At 44.5% G+C, this 25274-nt stretch overlaps 1 protein-coding gene across 9 annotated transcripts in view; it reads left to right on the top strand.

Moving 5' to 3' along the window:
• Positions 1-25274, top strand: part of SIN3A (SIN3 transcription regulator family member A) — a 111271-nt gene that overhangs the window by 8608 nt on the left and 77389 nt on the right. For 3 of the 9 annotated variants that reach the window (XM_068275702.1, XM_068275700.1, XM_068275699.1), the window contains exon 1: positions 24674-24693. The exons of 2 other annotated variants lie outside the window; for them this stretch is intronic. Coding sequence is in view for 1 of the 7 variants with exons in the window: in XM_068275701.1 (XP_068131802.1) it covers positions 3250-3295 (46 nt within the window). In the remaining 6 variants the exon portion in view is untranslated. Of the gene's footprint in view, positions 1-2977; positions 3130-3230; positions 3296-24672; positions 24694-25274 lie in introns of those variants that run through there. 4 more of the 9 variants (XM_068275706.1, XM_068275703.1, XM_068275701.1 and 1 more) reach the window with 4 other exon arrangements.

Raw genomic sequence — 25274 nt, 5'->3', positions numbered from 1 at the left:
CCACTTGTGATAGGCTCAGAGAATCTCAGTCTGTGACTCGTACAGAGCCTGCAGGGGGCGTGGAGAGGGTGTGTATAGCTTCTACCTATCACAGAAGAGCAGCACATTCCTGCCTCAGTGGACAAAGCTGACAAATGAAAGAAGATTAGATAACAGAGATATAAAGCCCCATCTACACAATATGATTCTTTGTGCGATTCCATTACGATTCTATTTACGATCTGATTAAATCCGACATGTCCGATCAGGATTCAATTCGATTTGCCATTGCAAAACAATAGCAAATTGAATCGAATCCCGATCGGACATGTCGGATTTAATCAGATCGTAAATAGAATCGTACAAAGAATCGTATCGTGTACATTGGGCTTTACAGCGACTGTGCAACTAGGAAAGGCTGCAGTAAGACAGACCACATTAGAACAGGTATAGGAACTTATAGGATAAAAAAAATAAGGCTGAAAATTTTATTACAGAGTCTCTTTAAGTAATAAACCCTGAACAAGCATGCAGCAGATCAGGTGTTTCTGACATTATTGTCAGATCTGGCAAGATTAGCTGCATGCTTGTTCCAGGCGATATTCAGACACTGCTAAAGCCAAAAAGATCAGTAGGGCTGCCAGGCAACTGGTATTGTTTAAAAGGAAATAAATTGTCAGCCTCCATATCCCTCTCACTTCAGTTGCCCTTTAAAACCGCAAAACGCAAGCGATTACCGCTAGCATTTTGAGGGAGTGATTTTTCTGCAATTAACGTGGAAAAATCACTGGACACTGCAGCGTTTTGGGAGCGATTGCGATTAGCGGTTCTATATATGCTAATGCGATCGCTCCAGAATCACCAGAAAAATGCTGCAGGCTACGCGTTTGCGTTTCAGCTAATCGCTGCAAATGGCAAAATGCTTAAAGAGACTCTAACAAATTTTTCAGCCTTAGTTCTTCTATCCTATAAGTTCCTATGCCTGTTCTAATGTGCTCTGGCTTACTGCAGCCTTTCCTAATTGCACTGTCTCTGTAATAAATCTTATCTCCTTTCCTCTGTCGTGTCTGTCGGGCTAAGGCTTGAATGTGTGAAATGTGCAGGGCTGCTTGTGATTGGATAGAAGCGATACACACCCTCTGCAGGCCCCCTGCACACTCTGTATGACTCACACACTCTGCTTATGTGAGCCTATCACAAGCTGGTTAGTTTGTTTGTAAACACTGCCTAAAACTGTTAATTACAATCCAGGATTGCAGCTGAGAGTGGCAGAAACAGCACAGAGGGGCACAGGAGAAAATAAGGAATAGAATGGTATGCTTTTTAGTGTAAGAATATTAGAGTACAGATTCTCTTTAAGATGAGAACAGCCATATAGACTAACATTGCACAAGAGCTTTTCAAAACGCTAGCGATTTCCAGCGATGCTGAAATCGCCTGAAAAGCGCTCTAGTGTGAATGGGGCCTAAGGCCTCTTTTCCATGGACAGTTCAACTGTGTGCTTAAAGGGGAACTGAAGAGAGAGGTATATGGAGGCTGTCCTGTTTATTTCCTTTTAGACAATACCAGTTGCCTGGCAGCCCTGCTGATCCTCTGCCTCTAATACTATTAGCCATAGCCCCTGAACAAGCATGCAGCAGATCAGGTGTTTCAGTGGTTCAGACTTAGAAGTCTGATCTGACAAGACTAGCTGCCTGCTTGTTTCTGGTTTTACTCAGATACTACTGCAGAGAAATAGACCAGCAGGGCTGCCAGGCAACTGGTATTGATTAAAAGGAAATACACATGACAGCCTCCATATACCTCTCTCTTCAGTTCCCCTTTAACAAGAAATTGCCAGGCAGCAGTGAGCAGTTACCAGGCAGCAGCAAGCAGCTCTGAGAATTTGAGAGGCTTTTCACTGCCTATCAACTGCCCGTGGAAAAGAGGCCTAAATTGGTGGATGTGTTATGGGAGGAGAGATAAGGTGCTGTTCCCACTTGAGGGGGGGGAGTGGAACGGATGATTTTTGTCCGTTCTCCGATCCACGGTGATCGGCTCCTATTTTATATATACGCTGCGGGATAAGATGCAGTAAGCACTTCTGTGCTAATCCCGGGCACACTGATACGATTACGTTCCCCCACATAGCATTTGGGGGAGTGGATCTGCCCCTGGTTACAACCTTCGGCTCCCGGTGGCCGCAACGTGGTCCGGAATAAATGGGAACAGAGCCTCACAGAGGAAATTTTAAAACCTATACATATTTGTAATGTCTGGGCGTTTTCTTAGAAATTAAAAAAAGCTTGAATTCCTTAGATGTTTGTGTTGCATTTTAATTAATTGCATTCCTGTTGCTTGGGTGATTAATCACACACTGTATTATATTCTCTGCAGTAGTGACATCTACGTGTCATCACTCAGTAGCAAATATTTTGTTCCCTAATGTAAAACTGCGATTATATCAGGGACAGGGATGCTATTCTCTCCTGCTATGACCTAGTGTCCCTAGATCACCGAGCACTGCTCATGTCACACAGCAGAAATCCTGAGAGATGAGGTGCACAGTGACCAGAAAGCTCCACTCTCACAGGTTCACAAGGGTTCCGATCAGTGTGGCCTTCCGGCTTTCTAGCATCTGTTGCTCAGCTGATTGTGCGCTTTGGACCCGTTACCGCCGCCCATGGAGACGAGCCGCTGTTCTCCGGCCTAGTCTTTTTTTTTTTTTTTTTTCTTGAAGCAAATAAACACAGCGCGGAGGGGGTGTGTTTCTATCTGTGGGCGTGGCGTTAGCACTCCTCTTGTCCTCGCTGAGCTTCCGAACGCCAACTAATAGTGAAAGAGTGGGTAAAACTATAACATTTGATTGACATAGACTTGTGGGCGGGATCTCCCTTTTCAGCCCATTGACGGCCATTTTCCGCTTGCGCCTGCTTGCTAGGGTTCAGGGGGGAAGGCGTGTCTTTTAGGTCCGCCCAAAGCTCCGCCCAGACCTTCCAGTTCGGTACCTGGTTGGATGCTGTGTTTGATGGGCGTATGCACTGGGCGAATGAGCTGCCGCTTACGGTGGCGCCCAGTGCGGGGTGTTGGAGGCGGGATTTCTCCGGTGACAGAGGGGAGCGGGCATACGGTTACCGGAGACCGGAACTGAGCACGTAATCCGCGAGGCAGGTAGGCGGGTGAGCGGGAAGGTGGCTTCTGGGAGTATATAAGGGATGGAGTGCAGTGCTGGACACACTGAGGGGCTGTACAAGGTGGCGGAGACGGTGTGCCGGGAAAGACTCGAGTAGAATGCAACCAGCTGAGCTAGCGCTATACTGCAGAATGCTGGAGACGGGTACACTATTGTGGTAACACGAGTGGGCTGGGCTGAGCCGGGGGAGGGGGCGGCGGTGCTGGTGTCGGGCTCACACCGAAAGAGCGGAGCTGCTGGCCGTCTGCCTGTCCTGGCACAGCGGGTGACAAAAGGGGCTCGGGGCGGAGACCTGTGCGGGGTCACATGGGTGAAGCGGCGCCGGCAGGGTGACCTGCTGCTGTGCAGTGCGGGGGGACGGTGCTCGTGTGGCCGCACATCTCCAGTCTAGCAGTGCATGTGGCTCACCTGCTGTCCTCTGACTGCAGCCTGCTGCTGCTGCCTCTGGGATGCAACTTTGTGACATTTTTTACCAAACGCAGACCAGTTGATTCCACTGTTTTATACAGACCATATAAACAAATACAAAATAACCGAATGTGTGGTGTCTCCTCTGCTTAGTAGCATGCGAATACAATCCTCTACTCATCAATCCTCTGTACAGTAGCTTGGCTCTTGCGTCTTGTATGTAAACAAATGCTATCAACATATTTAGCAAACTGATTTTAGTATAGTGTGTGTATGCAGAGTGCTTCCCATTTATGCCAGAGTTGTAATAAAAAAGGAAATCTGGTATAAATCAAATTGGAAAGCTTTTTCTCCTGAAAATTGCTGTACTTGACACAGTGTAAATGAAATGAGTCTTTCTCACCGGTTATCTGTGCTGCATGCATGTATTTAAATTAATGCTATATGTCTACACTAATGCTATGTACACATGCAAAATTCCTGTCTAGAAGAATGACTTCTGGTGACTGTTTTGCTAATGGGCTAGGCATGCAGCTTGGCTCCCCCTATTGATGGGGGAGGCAGGTGGTGTACCTCTTCAGTCTGTGGCAGGGACTACAGTGGCAGTTGATCAAGGGTTTTTCAACTGCAGACTAGAGTTGGTCAATGACACTCATTTTCTATGTTGATACAACAGTATAGATGATTTTACTATGGAGGGGGAGAAGGAATGATGCATACAGAGCAGCTTCCGGTGGGCAGGAAAACAATACTCCATAATAAAGATCCAGCATGCAGTGACATTACACACTAGATTTAGCTTGAGGTGGTCATTATCTACTGCCCTGGCCAAGTTTCATGCTGTGTGTTTTTGTACATGGCTTTATGCCTGTTACACACCATGCAATTTTGCATCAGATGGATGGGCTGAATCAGTTATTTTGGGCAGGTCTGATCTGATTTCCAATTGTTTTTCTGATCAATATTGTATATAATTGTTTGGAAAATCCAATCTGAAATTAGATTGAACGTATTGGAAACAATTGATTCAACTTGTTTTTTTGAAAGGAAATTGCATGGTATGTACCAGGCTTAAGGCTTTAGACTGCGATAGGGATGTTATGCTAGGTACACACTGAGATTTTCTGGCAGATTTACTGTCAGATCGATCATTTCCAACATGTCTGATCTGACTTTCCGAGCAATTTCAGATCGTTTTCTGATAGAAGTGACTGGAAATCGATTGGAAAATGATCGGAAATCAGATTGGATATTTTGAAAATAAATGATCTGCCAGACAATCTTATAGGCCTAGTGCACACCAGAGCGGTTCGGCTGCGTTTTGCGATCCGCTTGCGGCTGCGGATACGCTTGGGTAATGTATTTCAATGGGCTGGTGCACACCTGAGCGGGAGGTGTTTTGCAGAAACGCATACTCCCGGGCTGCTGCAGATTTTGGATTGCGGAGGCATTTCTGCCTCAATGTTAAGTATAAGAAAAACGCAAACCGCTCTGAAAAACGGCACTTCAGAGCAGTTTGCCAGGCGTTTGTTACAGTAGCTGTTCAGTAACAGCTTTACTGTAACAATACATGAAATCTACTACACCAAAAACGCTTCACAAAACCGCAAAATGCTAGCTGAAACTCTACAGAAAAAGAAGAAAAAGCGTTTCAAAATCTGCTAGCATTTTGCGGACCTGCTAGCGGTTTTTGGTGTGCACTAGGCCATAGTGTGTACCTAGCATTAGAGTGTGAGTCTCACAGGTTAAAGGGGAACTGAAGTAAGAGGTATACAGAGGCTGCCATATTTATTTCATTTTAATCAATACCAGTTGCCTGGCAGCCCTGCTGATCATCTGCCTCTAATACTATTAGTCATAGCCCCTGAACAAGCATGCAGCAGATCAGGTGTTTCAGACTTTAAAGTCAGATCTGACAAGACTAGCTGCATGCTTGTTTCTGGTGTTATTCAGATACTACTGCAGAGAAATAGATCAGCAGGGCTGCCAGGCAACTGGTATTGATTAAAAGGAAATAAATATGGCAGCCTCCGTATACCTCTTACTTCAGTTCCCCTTTAAAGGCTGGTTCTTTTTAAGTGCTAGTGATTGGAAAAGCTCTTGGTAATGCAATGCTAATGGGGATTTTTACAAAATCGCCTCACTACACACTCCCTCCGCACATAGGGTTACATTAACGAGAGCTTTAAAAAAAATCACAGGTGCTTAGTTGCTTGTAGTGTGAATAAGCACTAACAGTTGTTGGGGTGAATGTTCTCTATAAAACACTTCAATAAAGTGTTTAAGATGGCCATACATCTACCGATTTGGCTGTACGATTGACCACTCAATTCGATAATTTTATAGAAATGAGAGGATCGAGTGTGTTCCAGTATGCCCAATTGATAAGTGGCTAATATCATGTTGAATCGACCAACTTAATCGATCTTGCAGGATGTAAGATATTGGTCAATCACAAAGAAATCTGCTACGGTTCATATGTCATTCGATTGACTCTGCATACATTTTTGTATTCAGAGCAGGGAGACACAACATCGTTCAGATCAATTAGTAAAGGTGAATCGCTTAGGATATCACCTGTAGTGTGTGGGCCACTAGTCGATCGACTTTCGATCAACTATACTGAAGTTGATTCCTTAATAAAGTCAATTGCTTTGTCAATTTGTATCATAATCGCTAGAGGTATACGTTCATTATGCCAGACAACATAGTAGCATTTTTAAATATAGTGAAATGGCATGTTTACATTGGCACGCTAGCAGTGCAGTGGAATTCCCTGGCACAATGTGACGCATACAGCGCAGTATACCATATTAATGTGCATGTTTAAATAGTTGCAGTGATGCATACTGGGTATATGCTGTATGCGTCGCACTGCACGTAATGCATGATACTTTTCTTTTCCATTGTGATACTGTTCTTACAGGCTACGCACTGCACAGTGATTATTGTATGACTGTGCAACAATAATGGAATGGATAGTGTTGTGTTTTCTATATAGCAAATTTTTTATTTATTTTTTTTGTGCCGACCTTCTCTTCTGAAGATTTGTCTTTAATAGGGAAAATAAAGATTACAATTAAAGTTTCATGCGCTTGTTAAATTGTCTACATGGATCAGGTGATGGGTTGGGGCCCAATGCTGTACTGAAGTTTCGCTAGACACCTGGCTAGCTACGTGTTCTGTTGATAGGGAGGAGGACGCAGTGTGGTGCATAACAGAGTGGGCCACCTAGCATGCGTACAAGGCTCTCGTCCAGGGGTCAGGAATGTTTTTGACTGCGAGAGCCATAAGGGCCACATATTTTAAAATGTAGTTCTGTGAGAGCCATACAATGTTTCAAACTGGCACAGTGCGCATACGCAGTAGAGGGCTCATGTCCCTGTTGCCATGGTTATGTGTACACAGTTGATCCTCCAGGCAGCGGAAGTGTCAGACACGTCTTCAGCTTCTTTTGGGTTTCAGCAACGTTAGCAATTTCTCAGAGAGCCAGACAGGAGGAATTCCGACTAACAGCTTGTACAATTAGCTAGCTGACTTGGGGGTCGATTCACTTTGTTAGGACGAGATCCCCACACTTTGGCCCAATTGGCTGTCTGTCAGGTGACAGACAGCCTATTAGGCCAATGAAAGTGCAGGATCTCATCCTATAAATTCACTGGACCTGACAGGATCCAGGGTGGGACAATTGGAGCAGCTGTTCATTCTGGGGGGAGAGCAAGTGAGTTAGTATTTGAAAATTTTACTTGCGCTGCCACACTAAGCTGCGCTGCTTGAGCAGTGTAGCTTAGTGAATCAACCCGTAAAGATTTGTCTGTGAGCCAGATGTAGCCATCAAAAGAGCCACAAATGGCTCCCGAGCAATAGGTTCCCTAACCCTGCTCTAGTCTCTAGTTGGAGGTTTACCTTCTGGTTAGTGTTTTGTGCTCAAAACCAAGAGCATAAAGGTGGGCATACATTTCATTTGTGGTAGATTAGGTAAAATCGTCCTCTTCCTTAAATCAGTGGCATTGCTAGCCTTCTAATGAGTCTGTGCAGCATTGGGCCCCCGAACTGTGACAATCTGATGTGTTCACAGCTTTACTTTGACAATTCTGACAGATTTATCATTAAAGTGGAATGCTTGAATTCTCTAGTGCCATCTGTAATGCTGGATTTGAGCAATGCAATTTTTGTGTCAGAGTGGTCATTCAATAATTTCCAGCATGTCTGATTTGCTTCCAATGAAAGGGATTGATTTTGTGTGGTAATGATCTTTTTTATGATTGGAAGCAGATTAGACATGCTTGAAATTGACAAATAGTCTACGGGCCGCACAGTGGCATAGTGGATAGTGCTCTCGCCTTGCAGAGCTGGTCTCTGGCTTGAATCCCAGCTAGGGCACAATCTTCAGTTTGTATGTTCTCCCCATGTCTGCATAGGTTTCCTACGGACACTCTGCTTTCCTCCCACATCCGAAAAACATACAGATAAGTTAATTGGCTTATTGCCCCTAGACTACAATGAGAACAAACTCTGTGCAGATAGTGCCCTGGATGGTATTCCAGCCAGAGCTGTGGAGTTGGACCAATCTTGGGTACCTGGAGTTGGTGGTTTCATAAACTGAGTCTGAGTTGGATGATTTTTGTTCCGACTCAATAGCCCTGATTCCTGCACTGCATATGAATATGGCAGGATTAGATTTGTGAGCCCCTGTGAGTGACTGCTAGTGACAAGACAGTGTACTCTGTGTAAAGCACTGAGAAAGATGTCGGTGCTATAGAAATACATAATAATAATTTGTGAAAATTGTATCATGTATCAGCCTCAGGGCTCAAACCCACTAGAAGCCTTTTATAAGCGCTAGTGATTTGAAAAAGCTCTAATGCTGTAAATACACAGTTTGTTTCTTAGGTGATTAGATGGTTCGAAAGATAATTTCCGCCCTGTTCGATCTCCCTTTCGAATCTTTCGCAGCTCGATTTCTGATAGAAGTGAATGGAAAAAGCTAAGAAAAACGAGCGGAAGATGGAGAATAAACTGCAGAAACGAGCGGCAAAAACGGTCAAGAGGAGAAACGCACGGCAGAAACAAACCGTGTATTTCCAGCATTACTAATGCAATGCTATGGGGGATTTTTATAAAATCACATCGCTCCAGTGGGATCACACCCATAGCATTACATTAATAAGAGCTTTACAAATCACAAAGCGCTCAGAAAAGCACTCCTAGTGGGTTCCAGGCCTTAAAGAGGAACTCCAGTGAGCATTTTTACTGTTGGCGGGTGATGTAGCTGCTGCATGGTTTTTTGGCAGTTGGAAACAGCTGTAAACGCAGCAAGGTTCACAGACAAGAAACTGCCAAGAGTACGTACTTTTCTTGTGTGAGGGGTTTCACCACAATATCAGTCATACAGCGTCCCCTGATGGGCTGTTTGTGAAAAGCAATAGATTTCTCATGTAAAAGGGGGTATCAGCTACTGATTGGGATAAAGTTCAGTTCTTGGTCGGAGTTTCTCTTTAACTGATCTTGCTTCCTCTCAACACAGTGCATGCTACTCAGCTGAAATTGATCAGTTTGAGGGAGAGCTCACGCTTGTATCTACAGGAATTGCAGATAATTGCCCTCAAGCACGTTGCCGCACATTTGTGCGGTTTAACGCATTTTTGGGGAAACTAGCGTAGGTTGGATCTTTATTTGTTTATGCTATGCAGAATCACATGCCTACAGAAAATGCAGGGGCACTATCATTACATAAATATTATGTTATCACATGCATGTAGCAAAATTCTGCAGATTCTCTCAAGTGTGACCTCTGCCTGATAGACTGTTTGCAAGTTTGTCACTGTTTGGTATACCCTGGAAAATTTCCATGAGAAGTTGAGGGTTATGTAGTGGGATATTAATAGCCCCGTAGCATTGCATTGTATTGAGCAGTTTGATGCTTGGGTATTGATCAATGCTTGGCAGATTTCGACTGAAATCTATTAAAATTGAGTCTGACGTGTTGTAAGAATCACTATCTATAAGGCTACTTTCACAGTAGGACGTTGTGCTTGATGCAACGTTAAGGTCGTACAATGCAGCCCTAACGCAACGCATATTCACTTTCACAGTGCAACGTTAAAGTCACACGTTAGAAAATGTATTTACTATTGAACAAAAATGGTGCATGCGGAACATTTTAAAAAGGAAAAAAAAAAATTACTGGGCATGTGCAACACAAGTAACGCAGCAGATTGCTAAATGCACAGCATGCAGCACTTTCTAATAACGCTACACGTTACACATTAACACGACGTGTGCACTGTAAATGTCGCACAGACTTAGTGTTGCTGTGCGTTACTCTGCGTTAGTATTTTATAACGTGCGACTTTAAAGTCGCACTGTGAAAGAGGCCTTAATAAAAAAAAAAACCTAATCATCCTGTGTATGCCTACACACTACAAAAAAAAGTTTTAAACCTACAAAAATGATAAAACCAGTAAATCACCAAGCCGCCTCTGAATGGGTACCTACAGAAATGTGCTGAACCCCTCCAGGGTTCTCCCCAGAAATTGTTTCCAGCCGGGTGGCATGAAAAAGTAGCCGGGTGGGGTGAGATAAGAGATTGCAGGGCTGGCACTTCTCTGCATAACTCTGCTTACAGCACAGGAGGAGGTGAGCCTATGACAGCCAAGTGCTCAACAAAACTAGCTGGGTGGAGCACCCGGCTAAAAGAGCCTGGGGAGAACATTGCCCTCAGACAAAATCCACACCTTGCATCCAAAGCAGGAGGCTATGCATATGCACTAGTTGCAAACATAAATGGGAGCAGCTGGCTGTGAATAATTTTTTTTTTATTTTTTTTTCAGAGCAGAGAAAGGCAGCACCTTGCATTCAAACCACTAAGGCCCCATTCACACCTAAAAGCGCAAAACTTTGGCGATTACCGCCGGCGTTTTGCCGGAGTGATTGTTTTTTTCTGCAATTAACGCAAAAAAAAATCACTGGACACTACATCGTTTTGGGAGCGATCACGATTAGCGGTGCTATGCATGCTAATCGTAATCGCGAATCGCCGGTAAAATGCTGCATGTTACGCATTTGCAGTTAACGCTACCTGCAAATGCGCCAGTGAGAACACTGCCATAGGCTTACATGGGCTAGCGGTTTTTAAAAACTGCTAGCGTTTTGCGCTGAGCGGGAATCACGCGATTCCCACTCAAGTGTGAATGGGGCCTAACGGAGGATATTTAGCTGATGCATCTGGTCTGAATGCAAGGTGTGCATGTTGTCTGTTAGTAGGCTCTACATACCTATGCAGGTAGTCATTCGGATGTAGTTTGTTCTACTAAGCGCTGCCTTTCTCTGACTACAAACAAGTGTTAGGCCTCTTTTCCACAGACAGTTGAACTGTGTGCTCAGCAAGCAGTTGCCAGGCAGCAGCAAGCAGTTGCCAGCGTTTCAGAGACATTTCACTGCCTATCAACTGTCCGTGGAAAAGAGGCCTTAAAGAGAAACTCTAATCTAGAATTGAACTTTATCCCAATCAGTAGCTGATACCCCCTTTAACATGAGAAATATGATTTTTCACAAACAGACCATCAGGGGGTGCTGTGTGACTGATTTTGTGCTGAAACCCATCCCACAAGAAGCTCTGAGTACCACGGTACTCTGGGCAAACTGCCACAATGTAACAATGTTCACAGACAGGAATTAGCTGTTTACAGCTGTCTCTAACAGCCAAAACAGCTAGGAGCAGCTACATAACCTGCCCACAGTAACAATGTCACCATGTAATACATGTCAGAATGTGAATCTGGGAGAGGAAAGATTTTACAATGAGCAAACACTGACTAAATCATTTATCCATAATTATGGTATAAAATGAAGCACTTTTTTTACTACATTATTTTCACTGGAGTTCCTCTTTAAAGGGGAACTGAAGTAAGAGGTATACGGAGGCTGCCATATTTATTTCCTTTTAAGCAATACCAGTTGCCTGGCAGCCCTGCTGGTCTATTTCTCTGCAGTAGTATCTGAATAACACCAGAAACAAGCATGCAGCCAATCTTGTCAGATCTGACTTTAAAGTCTGAAACACCTGAACTTCTGCATGCTTGTTCAGGGGCTATGGCTAATAGTATTAGAGGCAGAGGATCAGCAGGGCTGCCAGGCAACTGGTATTGCTTAAAAGGAAATACATATGGCAGCCTCCATATACCTCTCTCTTCAGTTCCCCTTTAAAGAGAAACTGTGACCAAGAATTGAACTTCATCCCAGTCAGTAGCTGATGCCCCCTTACCCATGAGAAATATTTTCCTTTTCACAAACAGATCAGGGGGCGCTGTATGGCTGCTATTGTGGTGAAACCCCTCCCACAGTGACCATGAGAGGAAAGATTTTACAATAGGCAAACACTGACTAAATCATTTATACATTATTATTATAAAAATGAAGCACTTTTTTTTTTATTCCATTATTTTCACTGGAGTTCCTCTTTAGTGTGCAATATGGTTCATTTGTGACTTAGGGCTTGTTCACACTGAGCGCTGTCCCTTCCCTCTAATCAGCGGCGAGGGAAGGGACGTGGGCGGGGATCGGCGCTCTGCAGGAGGCGGGGGAGCGGCATGAGTGGCACTAGAATGGTAAACAGAGCCCGCTGCGACACGCTCAGTGTGGACAGCGTGGCTGTAATTTATGGGCTTGTGCAGAGTGCAGGGGGGATTTAGGGAATATTCAACTAGCAACAGAGGCTGGGCACTATAGCCAGACCCAGCCTCTGTGTATAGATTTAACTCTAAGGCCTAGTGCACACCGGAGCGTTTCTGCTGCGGTTTGCGATCTGCTTGCGGGTGCGGATCCGCTAGGGTAATGTATTTCAATGGGCTGGTGCACACCAGAGCGGGAGGCGTTTTGCAGAAACGCATACTCCCGGGCTGCTGCAGATTTTGGATTGCGGATGCGTTTCTGCCTCAATGTTAAGTATAGGAAAACCGCAAACCGCTCTGAAAAACGGCACTTCAGAGCGGTTTGCCAGGCGGTTTTGTTACAGTAGCTGTTCAGTAACAGCTTTACTGTAACAATACATGAAATCTACTACACCAAAAAACGCTTCACAAAACGCTAGCTGAAACGCTGCAGAAAAATAAGAAAAAGCGTTTCAAAATCTGCTAGCATTTTGCGGATCTGCTAGCGGTTTTTGGTGTGCACTAGGCTTAAGATCCCCACCTCGGGTTCTCTTTAAGGGCCCCACTGGCTGCGATCCGCTTTAAAGGGCGGATCGCAGCTTTTTAGCTGATCGTTAGAGAACATGTAAATCGCGGTGCTCATTTTCCACTACTGTGATTCGTTGTTGAATCCCAATCGATACTTATCGCGATCACGCTATGTTCCCAAAAGGTACATGCGCAGTTGCGGTTAGTGGGGGAAAAAAGGCTTGCGCATGCACAGGTGATTTGCGCTCGCAATCGTACTTGCAAGTGGAAAAGGGCCCTAAAAGCACTTGAGTCAATGTATTTTAATTTGTTCTGACGTGAGTGATGAGCTTTCTTTCCAATGGCAAACTCGGGTCCTGCACCATTTTCAGCTTTGCGCTTCAATGGAAGGTATAGGAAAATTGCTAAGGGCTCTTTCACATTAGGGCAGATTTTGTGCGTTAACGCAAACGGCAGCCGTTTGCGTTAACCAAGGTAAGATGAAAGTCCTTAGACTTTCATTTTACCTTTCACACCCGACGCTGCGTTTCGATGCGTTGCGGTTCCGACGCACCCGGGCGCAGTTTTTCATCCAACGCACCCGCGAGCCGGCGTTTTCCGTCAGGTTTAATTACCAGCTACCGCCGCTGATTGCGTCGCACCGCAGATACCTGACGACACGCCGCAGGCAGACAACGCGTGCAGGAGAAAGGTTCCTGCATGCGTTGTCTAATGTGAAAGAGCCCTGAGCTCTTTAAAAAGCATTTAGGTAAGCTATTTTGTGAGCGCTTTTCAACACTAAATACATTAAACCAATTCCGTTCCAGGTCAAAAGAGTTCACTTCCTGTTTGTCTGAAGGAAAAAAAAGTGCCAATTGCCAAACAAAAGCGCTTTGAAAAATTGCTAATTGCTCAAATGCCTGGAAAATCACTTTAAAAAGCACTCAGCGCTTGCAAATTTATAATGCTAACAAAGTAATTATCAGGGAAATGAAGAAAATGAGCTTTACTTACCTGGGGCTTCCTCCAGCCCCAGGCAGCCAATATGTCCCTCGCCGCAACGCTGGAGTCCCATGATCTGCTTCATGATCTGCTCCATTTCAGGTGCCCACCTTGCCAGGTTGGCATCTACTGTGCCTGCACGAGCGCCGCTCTCAATCACGCTCATGTTGTCGGGATTGTTCTGCACAGAACTACTGCGCCTGCACAGATCAGTCCCGACAACATGAGCATGATTGACAGTGGCGCTCTTGCAGGCGCAGTTGATGCCGACTTGGCAAAGTCGGCATCTGAAACAAAGGGAACTCCGGAGCTGCGGCGTGGGACATATCGGCTGCTAGGAAGCCCCAGGTAAGTAAAGCTCATTTTGTTTTTTATTTCCCTGATGATTCCTTTAAGGTTGGGACCCACTAAATCGTTTTGGGATCGCTTTCATTTGTTAGCGATTTCCCAAAATGCTTTGCCAATGTAAGTGGCTGGAGCAGATCCCACTAGAACCATTGCTATTAAGGTGGCCATACACTGGTCGATGTGCCATTAGATCGACCAGCTGACAGATCCCTATCTGATCGAATCTGATCAGATAGGGATCGTATGGCTGCCTTTACTGCAAACAGATTGTGAATCGATTTCAGCCTGAAACCGATCACAATCTGTTCAGCTGCTCCTGCCGCCTGTCCCCCCCCCCCCGTATACATTACCTGAGGCTGGCTCCCGGGCATCTTCTCCGCACTGCACCGCACCGCTGTTCTTGCTCCATCCCGGCGCTTCCTGTGTTACTCCGTGACCAGGAAGTTCAAATAGAGCGCCCTCTATTTCAACTTCCTGGTCACCGGAGTGACACAGGAAGTATAAGCGTACACTGGGACATGCGGAAATGCGGTGCAGCGAGGAGAAGAGGACCCCGGAGCCAGCTTCAGGTAATGTATACATGCTCGGATCGGGCCCGAATCGTACGCCGCAAGCGACGCGCTCCTACCGCCGGGCGATCGAGGGTAATTTCCCGCACGGCGCGATCGACGGTCCGATCCGATTTCGGGAGGGAATCGGATCGGCGGGTGCGTTTAGCGCAAGCGATTGGCAGCAGATCCGATCCCAGGATCGGATCTGCTGTCGAAACGGCCGTGAATCGAGCCAGTGTATGGCCTGCTTTAGGGAAATCTTAATCGCAGAACATGCAGCTGTTTGGTAGAGTTTCCAGTGTAATGTGTTGTATACTATAGGAGCAGAGAAATCGCTTACAAAGCGCTATAACAAATAGCTAGCGATTGCGCTTTGTAGTGGGTCTGAGGCCTGATTCCTTTTTTAAGACCCATTCACAGAGGTTTGTTGCAGTGTAACCAGGGCTGTGGAGTAGGTACACAAATCTTCCAACTCCTCAGTTTATGAAACTACTGACTCAGACTCCGGGTACCTAAAATGGCTCAGACTCCTTGAATCCGACTCCTTAGTCTAATACTTACCAGGGCTGTGGATTTTGTACAAAAATCATTCGACTCCTGACTCCAACTCCTCAGTTTATGAAATCAGACTCTGACTTCGGGTACCCAAAATTGCTTCAACTCCACAGTCCTGAGTGTAACGTACCTTACCGCACTGCACCACCTATGCGATGTTTAGTGCGGTGGGTGTGTTTTGGTTTAACAATCGCTGCGATGTTCAGTGATTTTTTTTTTTTTTGTTAAATCGCGGAAAAATCACTCTTGCAATTACCGCCGGCGTTTTGCACTTTTAAGTGTGAATGGGCCCTTAATGTGTTTTTTAGTGTTTGGCCTGAGATTACTAGATAGTAAGTATGACCAACACTTTCAGTGATTCTTTATCAAGGCAGCGAGGGACCAGAAGCCTAGTGTGGCTGCAGGAAAGGACAGGGAAATTCCCTTGGGTGCTGAGACACATCCAAGAACTCGCAGAACAGCAGTGTGCGAGTTCTGCAGCAGCCACTCGTATGCCATACATTGCTGTTCATCAAATGCTTGGGTGTCCCAGTACCCGAAAAATTTCCCTGTAATGGTGTGTCCTCCTGCAACCCGACTGGGCTTTTGCCCCTCTTTGCCTTGATAATGAAATCCTTGGTGGTCTTGAAACGTTGGCTTTATACACACAGCATTACTAACTGGAAGTGCTGGTCATACTTATCTTTAACTAGGAACTGCTGAGTTCAGTCCAAGCACTCCTACTCTAGCCTCAGCAGTGTGTGCAAGATGCATATAACTACAATGGGATAATTACTAGTCGTTGCTGGTCAATGACATGCAAATCCTCATTTCCAGATTGATGCAGAATTATGCAAATCTGTGCAGCTTGAAAATGGACCAATGAAATTCCACCTTTGCAGGATTTTTTCCATTTTCAAGCTGCATGAATTGGCATGATATTGTATCAACACAGAACTATCTGCACCCCATTGACCATCCCAGGTCACTGCTGAATGTTGCATGTAACAGCCGCCATTGACTCCCATTATGCTCCTGTAGATCAGGCCCTAAGGTGCCCATACACTCATTGATTTCCCCCCCCCCCCCCATTTGATTCCCTGCAGATTCGATTACTAATCTAATTGAATGGGAATTTATTCCTTTAAAGGGACTCAGAGCTCTAAAAATATTCGAAGTTGGTACTTACCTGGGGCTTTCTGCATCCCACCGTAGGTCGGGAGGTCCCACGGCGGTGTCCTGGCTCCTCTCCCAGTCTCTCCGCACAAATGGCTCTGGATGACACCGGGCCCGAGTGTCGAGCCCTCTCTTCTTGGAAAATGACGTTAGTCGTCATCACCCCTGATCCTGCCATGGGGACAGCTGTATCACACGCCTGTGCCCAGTACAGCGTTGCCATAGATCGCAGCGCTGTACAGCAATAAAAGACGTAATTTTCGCCGTCTAACAGTCTCCCAGCTGCAATCGACGATCGGAGACTGAAGGCGGGGCAGAGCTCCGTCATCCAAGCGGGGATGTGTGCGCGATCTCCTGCAAAACACTGATCTGTGTTAAGCGGTCCTGGGGGGGGAGCGGGGTGGGCACCGCGTTCACGCCCATTGGTGTGATGTGGTCCTGTAGTGGTTAAAGAGGAGCTGTCAGCCATATCTCAGAAAAAAAACACATAAGTAGATAAATACTTGCTTTGCTCTAACATGTACTGCACTGTCCATGTTTTTATTCTAGTGATTTTTCTACAGTATAAAAAAAGAGAAAATCCTTCTTAGCATTTCCCATTTTAACCATGTCTATTTTGAAGCCAGTCCTAATGTCATTTCCTCCAGGGCTGTGGAGTCGGTAGAAAAATCATCAGACTCCTCAGTTTATGAAACCACGACTCAAACTCCGACTCCAGATGCCCAAAATTGCCCTGACTCCAACCCCTAGACTCCGACTCCTCAGCCCTGATTTCCTCCCTTACACTCCCCTCTGCCTGATTTGCCCGCCCTTCACTATAGAAAGTGCATTGTCTCAGCATGAGAAATATTGGCCAATCAGAGAGGAACAGAGGCGTGGGAGGGGAAAACAGGAGGGAAAGGGGCATCAGCCAATCAGGCTGCATTAGTTAAGTCTTGAGGGCCTGAGCCCAATGATGCAGTTGTGTCTGCTTTTCAGTTAAACATCAATGTAAGGGCCCAGTCACACTTGTGCGTTTTCAGAGCGATTTCAGCTTTGCTGAAAATTGCTAGCGATTTGAAAAACGTGTATGGAAGTGTTCTCATCTAAAGGCTCGTACACGCGTCTAACGAAAGGTAACGACGGGTCCGTCATCACCTCCCTCTGGGCGGGTTTTCAGCAGACAGTACAGTGTGTGTACAGTCTGTCAGTGGACTGATAAGGCTGTTTCTGAGCGATCCGCCCGGCGGAAAACCCGGCCAGCGGGAGGTGACGACGGACCCGTTGTTGCCTTTCATCAGACGTGTGTACGAGCCTTAAGCGTTTAGCGATTTGCTATAACGCAAACACGTTGCATGCAGCGTTTTCTGAGCGATTCTGCAGCGATTAGCGATTCAATAAAAGTATTTGAATTAAACTAGAAATCGCAAAACGCTAATCGCTGGAAAAACCCTCTCTATACAGTGAAAAATTGCTAGGAGAAAACGCCAGAAAAACGCTCAGCATTTTGCGTTATCGTTTAACGATTTCCAGTGTGAATGGGCCCTTAGGCCTGGTGCACACCAAAACCCGCTAGCAGATCCGCAAAATGCTAACAGATTTTGAAACGCTTTTTCTTATTTTTCTGTAGCGTTTCAGCTAGCGTTTTGCGGTTTTGTGTAGCGGTTTTGGTGTAGTAGATTTCATTTATTGTTACAGTAAAGCTGTTACTGAACAGCTTCTGTAACAAAAACGCCGGCAAAACCACTCTGAACAGGCGTTTTTCATAGCAGTTTGCATTTTTCCTATACTTAATATTGAGGCAGAAACGCATCCGCAATCCAAAAAATGCCTCACCCCGGGAGTATGCGTTTCTGCGAAACGCCTCCCGCTCTGGTGTGAACCACCCCATTGAGATACATTGACTAAGCGTATCCACAGCCGCAAGCGGCTGCAGAAACGCTGAAAGAGCCGCTCGGTGTGCACCAGCCCTCAGAGATGCTGAAAAGCGGACAGAAGCGGATACAACTGCATCAGTGTGCTCAGGCCCTTAGAGGAAGTAAAAGAGCAAAAAAGGACAACCCAGCATGCCCTGCAACTTCCTTTTTTGTGTACCAAATGTTGTGTGTACCAAATAAGTCTGGTAAACTGGGGTATGATCATTTTATCAACAAGAAAAGTAATAATGATTTTTAACTTTTGGATTGCCTGGTTAGCATCCTTATGACTTGTTTACCAGATAAAAAGAATTGTTTTTATGCCCGACAGTTGTGGTGTGTACACACTTAAATGGTTAATTTGCATATATTCAGCAGTGGTGCCTGGGAGACATCTCGAGCTCACTCCAACCTGAATTATCGCAAATTCTTTCTGTTTTAGGAAAGCAAACTTTTGTTTTTTTTTGAAAGATAAATGAAAGATATCAGACCAATTTTACCCCCTTCCATGTAGTATGAGAGCCATACTCTACACAGTCTTTTTTATGGAGCTGAACTCCCCATCAGATAAAACTCTTTGCAAGATGCTGTACTCATGCAACAGATCAGTATCTGCAAAAGATCGGTTACTGCAAAAGATCCGTTCCTGCAAAATGCATTCATAGTCTATGATATCTGCAGAGCCTCATACACACCTTGTTTAACAGACTTCATCTGCGTATCTGACAATCATCTGCAGATCTAAAAATCCATCCTGGTGGATCTGATCTGCAGATGAATGTCTGTTAAACAAGGTGTGTATGATGATCTGCAGATATCAGACTATGAATGCATTTTGCAGGAACAGATCTTTTGCAGATACTGATCTTTTGAATGTGTACAGCATCTTTGTGTGCAGCATCTTGCAAAGATTTTTTTCTGATGTGGAGTTCAGCTCCATAGAAAAGACTGTGTAGAGCATGGCTCTCATACTACATGAAAGGGGGTAACATTGGTCTAAGACCTTTCATTTATCTTTCAAGTGTGTACACATCATTACACTATAAAAGTTTAATTGAAAAATAACTATGTAACTATGATTGAATTTCCGGCTGTCAATCTACTGCTAATCCTGATCAGCACAGACTAACCAGCAAGCTCAGACAATGGTTAATTTGCATATATTCAGCAGTGTTGCTCTGGGAGACATCTCAAGCTCACTCCAACCTGAATTATCGCAAATTCTTTCTGTTTTAGGAAAGCAAACTTTTGTTAATCCTGATCAGCAAAGATAATTTTTTTTTTTTTTTTTTGCCCAGCAGACATTTGGCAGTCTTATGCTGGGCATACACGGCACTAGAAGTCCTTATCAATCGAGCCGCTGATGGCTCGATTGATAATATCCGACAGGTCCAATGACCTGCCGGATAGATTTCCTGCTCGATCCTCGCCGTAATCTATCCTAACGGGGACGCGGCGGGGGTCGATCCGGCGGCTAATCTGCCGCCGGGTCGACCCGTGTATGCCCAGCATTAGGGCCAGTGCACACCTAAAAGCGCTAGTATAATCACAAATGCTCAAGGTTTTAAAAGGGTTTTTCTCTAGCCGTCATACGGGACACTGGAGATGTGGCTCCGCCCATCCAATTAGTGGAAACCACCTGAAAGAGTAAAAAGAGTATTAATAGCCCCCACCCTCCCCTGGCTCCTCAGTTTAATTTGGTTTCCGTCCCGGAAACACCGAAGAGGAGTAGCTCCCTTAATTTTTATTATTTTTTAGCTTCACTAGGTGGTGAGGCCAAGAGAAGACCGGGTGGCTTGGGTGATCATTGTGAACGCTAAGTGGCGTCTCTTTATGCACCCGGTTTTCTGCCGAACGCGGTGTTCGGATGTCGATCCCTCTGCCCTCCGTATGCATTTGTGCGGGCAAGGATCGTGGGACTCTCCCCCAGCTGCTTGGCATGGCAGCACTGCGCATGCATGAAATCCCTGGGCCACAAGCGATGGTTGGGAAGCTGGCGCTGGTGGGGGAGTCTAATATAGGAGAACTAGGCAGCATAAGAAATGGAACTGCTCCTGTTGTTCTCCCCCATGCTGGAAAGATGGGATCACAGGCAAGAGGCTTCCCAGTCTGTTCCAGCAGCAGAGGTGACTGCATTGACCATACTGGAGAGATGGGATCACAGGCAAGAGGCTTCCCAGTCTTTTCCAGCAGCAGAGGTGAGTGCATTAACCATGCTGGAGAGATGGGATCACAGGCAAGAGGCTTCCCAGTCTGTTCCAGCAGCAGAGGTGAGTGCATTGACCATGCTGGAGAGATGGGATATCAGGCATGAGGCTTCCTAGTCTGTTCCAGCAGATGAGGTGTGTGCACTGATAGTGTTTTTTTGCAGGGATATACACTCATATTATGCAGTTTAGAGTGTGATTTCACCTGTGTTTTATCCTTTCCCGCTATCTATATCATAGCAAGCTGAAAGTAAAAGCGGGGGAGGTATAGGATAATGTGTGGAGAAGCCAAGGACTAAAAAGGTTGCTATTGCATCATTAAGCTTCCCCAGTATTATAACGAGATAATTTGTCAAGCCTGCACTAGATCTATGAGAGCTGTAGTGATTGACAATTTATTCAAAGAGGTAATGGAGTCTTTCAGGGTAAGGAAAGCCCTGAGCAGTCTTAAGGAGTCATTTGTTTCCTATGCTAGATGCAGAAACTAACATTTTGCAGGGATGTGCACTCATATGTTTAAGATTAGAGAGTTTTTCCCTGTATCTATTTTTTTCTTTTCTCCTATCCTCTGTGTCCATGTGATCTAGCTGTGAATGTTAAGCAGCAGGTGGGGTGAAGGTGAATTGTTGCCATTGCAGCAATTGGCTTCCCCAATATTAGAACATGATGATTTGTCAAACCTGCACTGAAGCGATGGTGATTGACAATTAAGGGGTAATGGAAACTTTCAAGAAATGAATCTCTGGTTAGTTTTCAGGGAGTCCCTTGTTTCGAATTTGACTTCGAATCTGTTTCGATTACGACTTTCAGTCGGTTTCGATTATGACTTCGAGTCTTTCGCAGTATGTTGCGATTATGACTTTGTCTGTTGCGATTATGACTTTGTCTGTTGCGATTATGACTTTGTCTGTTGCGATTATGACTTTGTCTGTTGCGATTATGACTTTGTCTGTTGCGATTATGACTTTGTCTGTTGCGATTATGACTTTGTCTGTTGCGATTATGACTTTGTCTGTTGCGATTATGACTTTGTCTGTTGCGATTATGACTTCGAGTCTTTCGATTATGACTTCGAGTCTTTCGATTATGACTTCGAGTCTTTCGATTATGACTTCGAGTCTTTCGATTATGACTTCGAGTCTTTCGATTATGACTTCGAGTCTGTTTCGATTTTGACTTCGAGTCTTTCGATTTTGACTTCGAGTCTTTCGATTTTGACTTCGAGTCTTTCGATTATGACTTCGAGTCTTTCGATTATGACTTCGAGTCTTTCGATTATGACTTCGAGTCTTTCGATTATGACTTCGAGTCTTTCGATTATGACTTCGAGTCTTTCGATTATGACTTCGAGTCTTTCGATTATGACTTCGAGTCTTTCGATTATGACTTCGAGTCTTTCGATTATGACTTCGAGTCTTTCGATTATGACTTCGAGTCTTTCGATTATGACTTCGAGTCTTTCGATTATGACTTCGAGTCTTTCGATTATGACTTCGAGTCTTTCGATTATGACTTCGAGTCTTTCGATTATGACTTCGAGTCTTTCGATTATGACTTCGAGTCTTTCGATTATGACTTCGAGTCTTTCGATTATGACTTCGAGTCTTTCGATTATGACTTCGAGTCTTTCGATTATGACTTCGAGTCTTTCGATTATGACTTCGAGTCTTTCGATTATGACTTCGAGTCTTTCGATTATGACTTCGAGTCTTTCGATTATGACTTCGAGTCTTTCGATTATGACTTCGAGTCTTTCGATTATGACTTCGAGTCTTTCGATTATGACTTCGAGTCTTTCGATTATGACTTCGAGTCTTTCGATTATGACTTCGAGTCTTTCGATTATGACTTCGAGTCTTTCGATTATGACTTCGAGTCTTTCGATTATGACTTCGAGTCTTTCGATTATGACTTCGAGTCTTTCGATTATGACTTCGAGTCTTTCGATTATGACTTCGAGTCTTTCGATTATGACTTCGAGTCTTTCGATTATGACTTCGAGTCTTTCGATTATGACTTCGAGTCTTTCGATTATGACTTCGAGTCTTTCGATTATGACTTCGAGTCTTTCGATTATGACTTCGAGTCTTTCGATTATGACTTCGAGTCTTTCGATTATGACTTCGAGTCTTTCGATTATGACTTCGAGTCTTTCGATTATGACTTCGAGTCTTTCGATTATGACTTCGAGTCTTTCGATTATGACTTCGAGTCTTTCGATTATGACTTCGAGTCTTTCGATTATGACTTCGAGTCTTTCGATTATGACTTCGAGTCTTTCGATTATGACTTCGAGTCTTTCGATTATGACTTCGAGTCTTTCGATTATGACTTCGAGTCTTTCGATTATGACTTCGAGTCTTTCGATTATGACTTCGAGTCTTTCGATTATGACTTCGAGTCTTTCGATTATGACTTCGAGTCTTTCGATTATGACTTCGAGTCTTTCGATTATGACTTCGAGTCTTTCGATTATGACTTCGAGTCTTTCGATTATGACTTCGAGTCTTTCGATTATGACTTCGAGTCTTTCGATTATGACTTCGAGTCTTTCGATTATGACTTCGAGTCTTTCGATTATGACTTCGAGTCTTTCGATTATGACTTCGAGTCTTTCGATTATGACTTCGAGTCTTTCGATTATGACTTCGAGTCTTTCGATTATGACTTCGAGTCTTTCGATTATGACTTCGAGTCTTTCGATTATGACTTCGAGTCTTTCGATTATGACTTCGAGTCTTTCGATTATGACTTCGAGTCTTTCGATTATGACTTCGAGTCTTTCGATTATGACTTCGAGTCTTTCGATTATGACTTCGAGTCTTTCGATTATGACTTCGAGTCTTTCGATTATGACTTCGAGTCTTTCGATTATGACTTCGAGTCTTTCGATTATGACTTCGAGTCTTTCGATTATGACTTCGAGTCTTTCGATTATGACTTCGAGTCTTTCGATTATGACTTCGAGTCTTTCGATTATGACTTCGAGTCTTTCGATTATGACTTCGAGTCTTTCGATTATGACTTCGAGTCTTTCGATTATGACTTCGAGTCTTTCGATTATGACTTCGAGTCTTTCGATTATGACTTCGAGTCTTTCGATTATGACTTCGAGTCTTTCGATTATGACTTCGAGTCTTTCGATTATGACTTCGAGTCTTTCGATTATGACTTCGAGTCTTTCGATTATGACTTCGAGTCTTTCGATTATGACTTCGAGTCTTTCGATTATGACTTCGAGTCTTTCGATTATGACTTCGAGTCTTTCGATTATGACTTCGAGTCTTTCGATTATGACTTCGAGTCTTTCGATTATGACTTCGAGTCTTTCGATTATGACTTCGAGTCTTTCGATTATGACTTCGAGTCTTTCGATTATGACTTTCAGTCTTTCGATTATGACTTTCAGTCTTTCGATTATGACTTTCAGTCTTTCGATTATGACTTTCAGTCTTTCGATTATGACTTTCAGTCTTTCGATTATGACTTTCAGTCTTTCGATTATGACTTTCAGTCTTTCGATTATGACTTTCTTTCAGTTTTGACTTTGTCTGTTTTTGATTTTGACTTCGAGCCTCTTTCGAATTGGTCTGCAAACCTGTTTCGAATTGGTCTGATATACAGGCCGGCACTTTACCTATGCTGGCTGTGGAGATTGAAAATCTTGTATAGAGGATATAAGTGGATGCAGAGCAGAGGGTTTCGAGATGCTGGAATCTTAGAAATGTATGCAGTAAGATTATAATGGATATTGACAATCCTGCTCTGAGGGCCAATGCGGTTGTGTGGCAGAATTGTTCTGCATGGGAATTTACTGCCCATACGGTTCTGTGGACCTATGCATAGTACGGTGTCGTTTTGGCAGAGTAGTGCTCCAGGGTTGTGGCCCTCCCTAGTTATGTCTTTTCAGACTACTTGTTTATCTCTCCAGTGTCCCGTATGACGGCTAGAGAATGTTACAGTTAGACTTACCGGTAACTGTATTTCTAGACGTCATACGGGACACCGACCCACCTCTATTCCTGTCGCACTCTCTTACGGCTATTGGATTGGGGGTTTATGGGTTACACTCCTTTTGAGGTGTCTTTTATTTCCTCTCCTCTTCTCTGTGTTTTAGTTGGAAATTACTTTCATTACACTGAGGAGCCAGGGGAGGGTGGGGGCTATTAATACTCTTTTTACTCTTTCAGGTGGTTTCCACTAATTGGATGGGCGGAGCCACATCTCCAGTGTCCCGTATGACGTCTAGAAATACAGTTACCGGTAAGTCTAACTGTAACATTTTCTAAGCGATTCTAGGCATGTGCCTAGGGATTTTCTTGCCGGCGTTTTGCGGGAGTGATTTTTTTTCCCGCGATTTCACACGGAAAAATCAGTGGACAGTGCGATTTCTCCGCGAACGTGTTTAGCGCTTCTATAGCACTGAAACGCGATTGCCAGGAAATCGCCTGAAAATGGTGCAGGCTACGCGTTTGTGTTTTGCGATTTGCGGTGATTAGTGCATATCGCCCAAGTAAGAACGGGCCTATAGACTTTTATTACGCTAGCGTTTTCAAAAGCGCTAGTGTTTGAGCATTTTGCCAAATCGCCAGCAAAACGCTCAAGTGTGAATGGGCCCAAAGTGTGCATCAGCCCTAAGGCCTCTTTCACAGTGGGACATTAAGTCGCACGCTACAAAAAATAACGCAGACTAACGCACAGCAATCCAAAGTCTGTGTGACATTCACAGTGCACACGTTGCGTTGCGTGTAACATGTAGCAATATTTAGAAAGTGCTGCATGCTGTGCATCTAGCAATAAATTTGCAGCGTTATGTGTGTTGCACATGCTCAGTAATGTTTTTG

Source organism: Hyperolius riggenbachi, chromosome 3 (genome assembly GCF_040937935.1).
Source record: "Hyperolius riggenbachi isolate aHypRig1 chromosome 3, aHypRig1.pri, whole genome shotgun sequence".
In the NCBI taxonomy this organism is placed as follows: domain Eukaryota; kingdom Metazoa; phylum Chordata; class Amphibia; order Anura; family Hyperoliidae; genus Hyperolius; species Hyperolius riggenbachi.
Note: the sequence above shows the minus strand (reverse complement) of the source record. Positions and strands in the feature narration are given on the sequence as shown.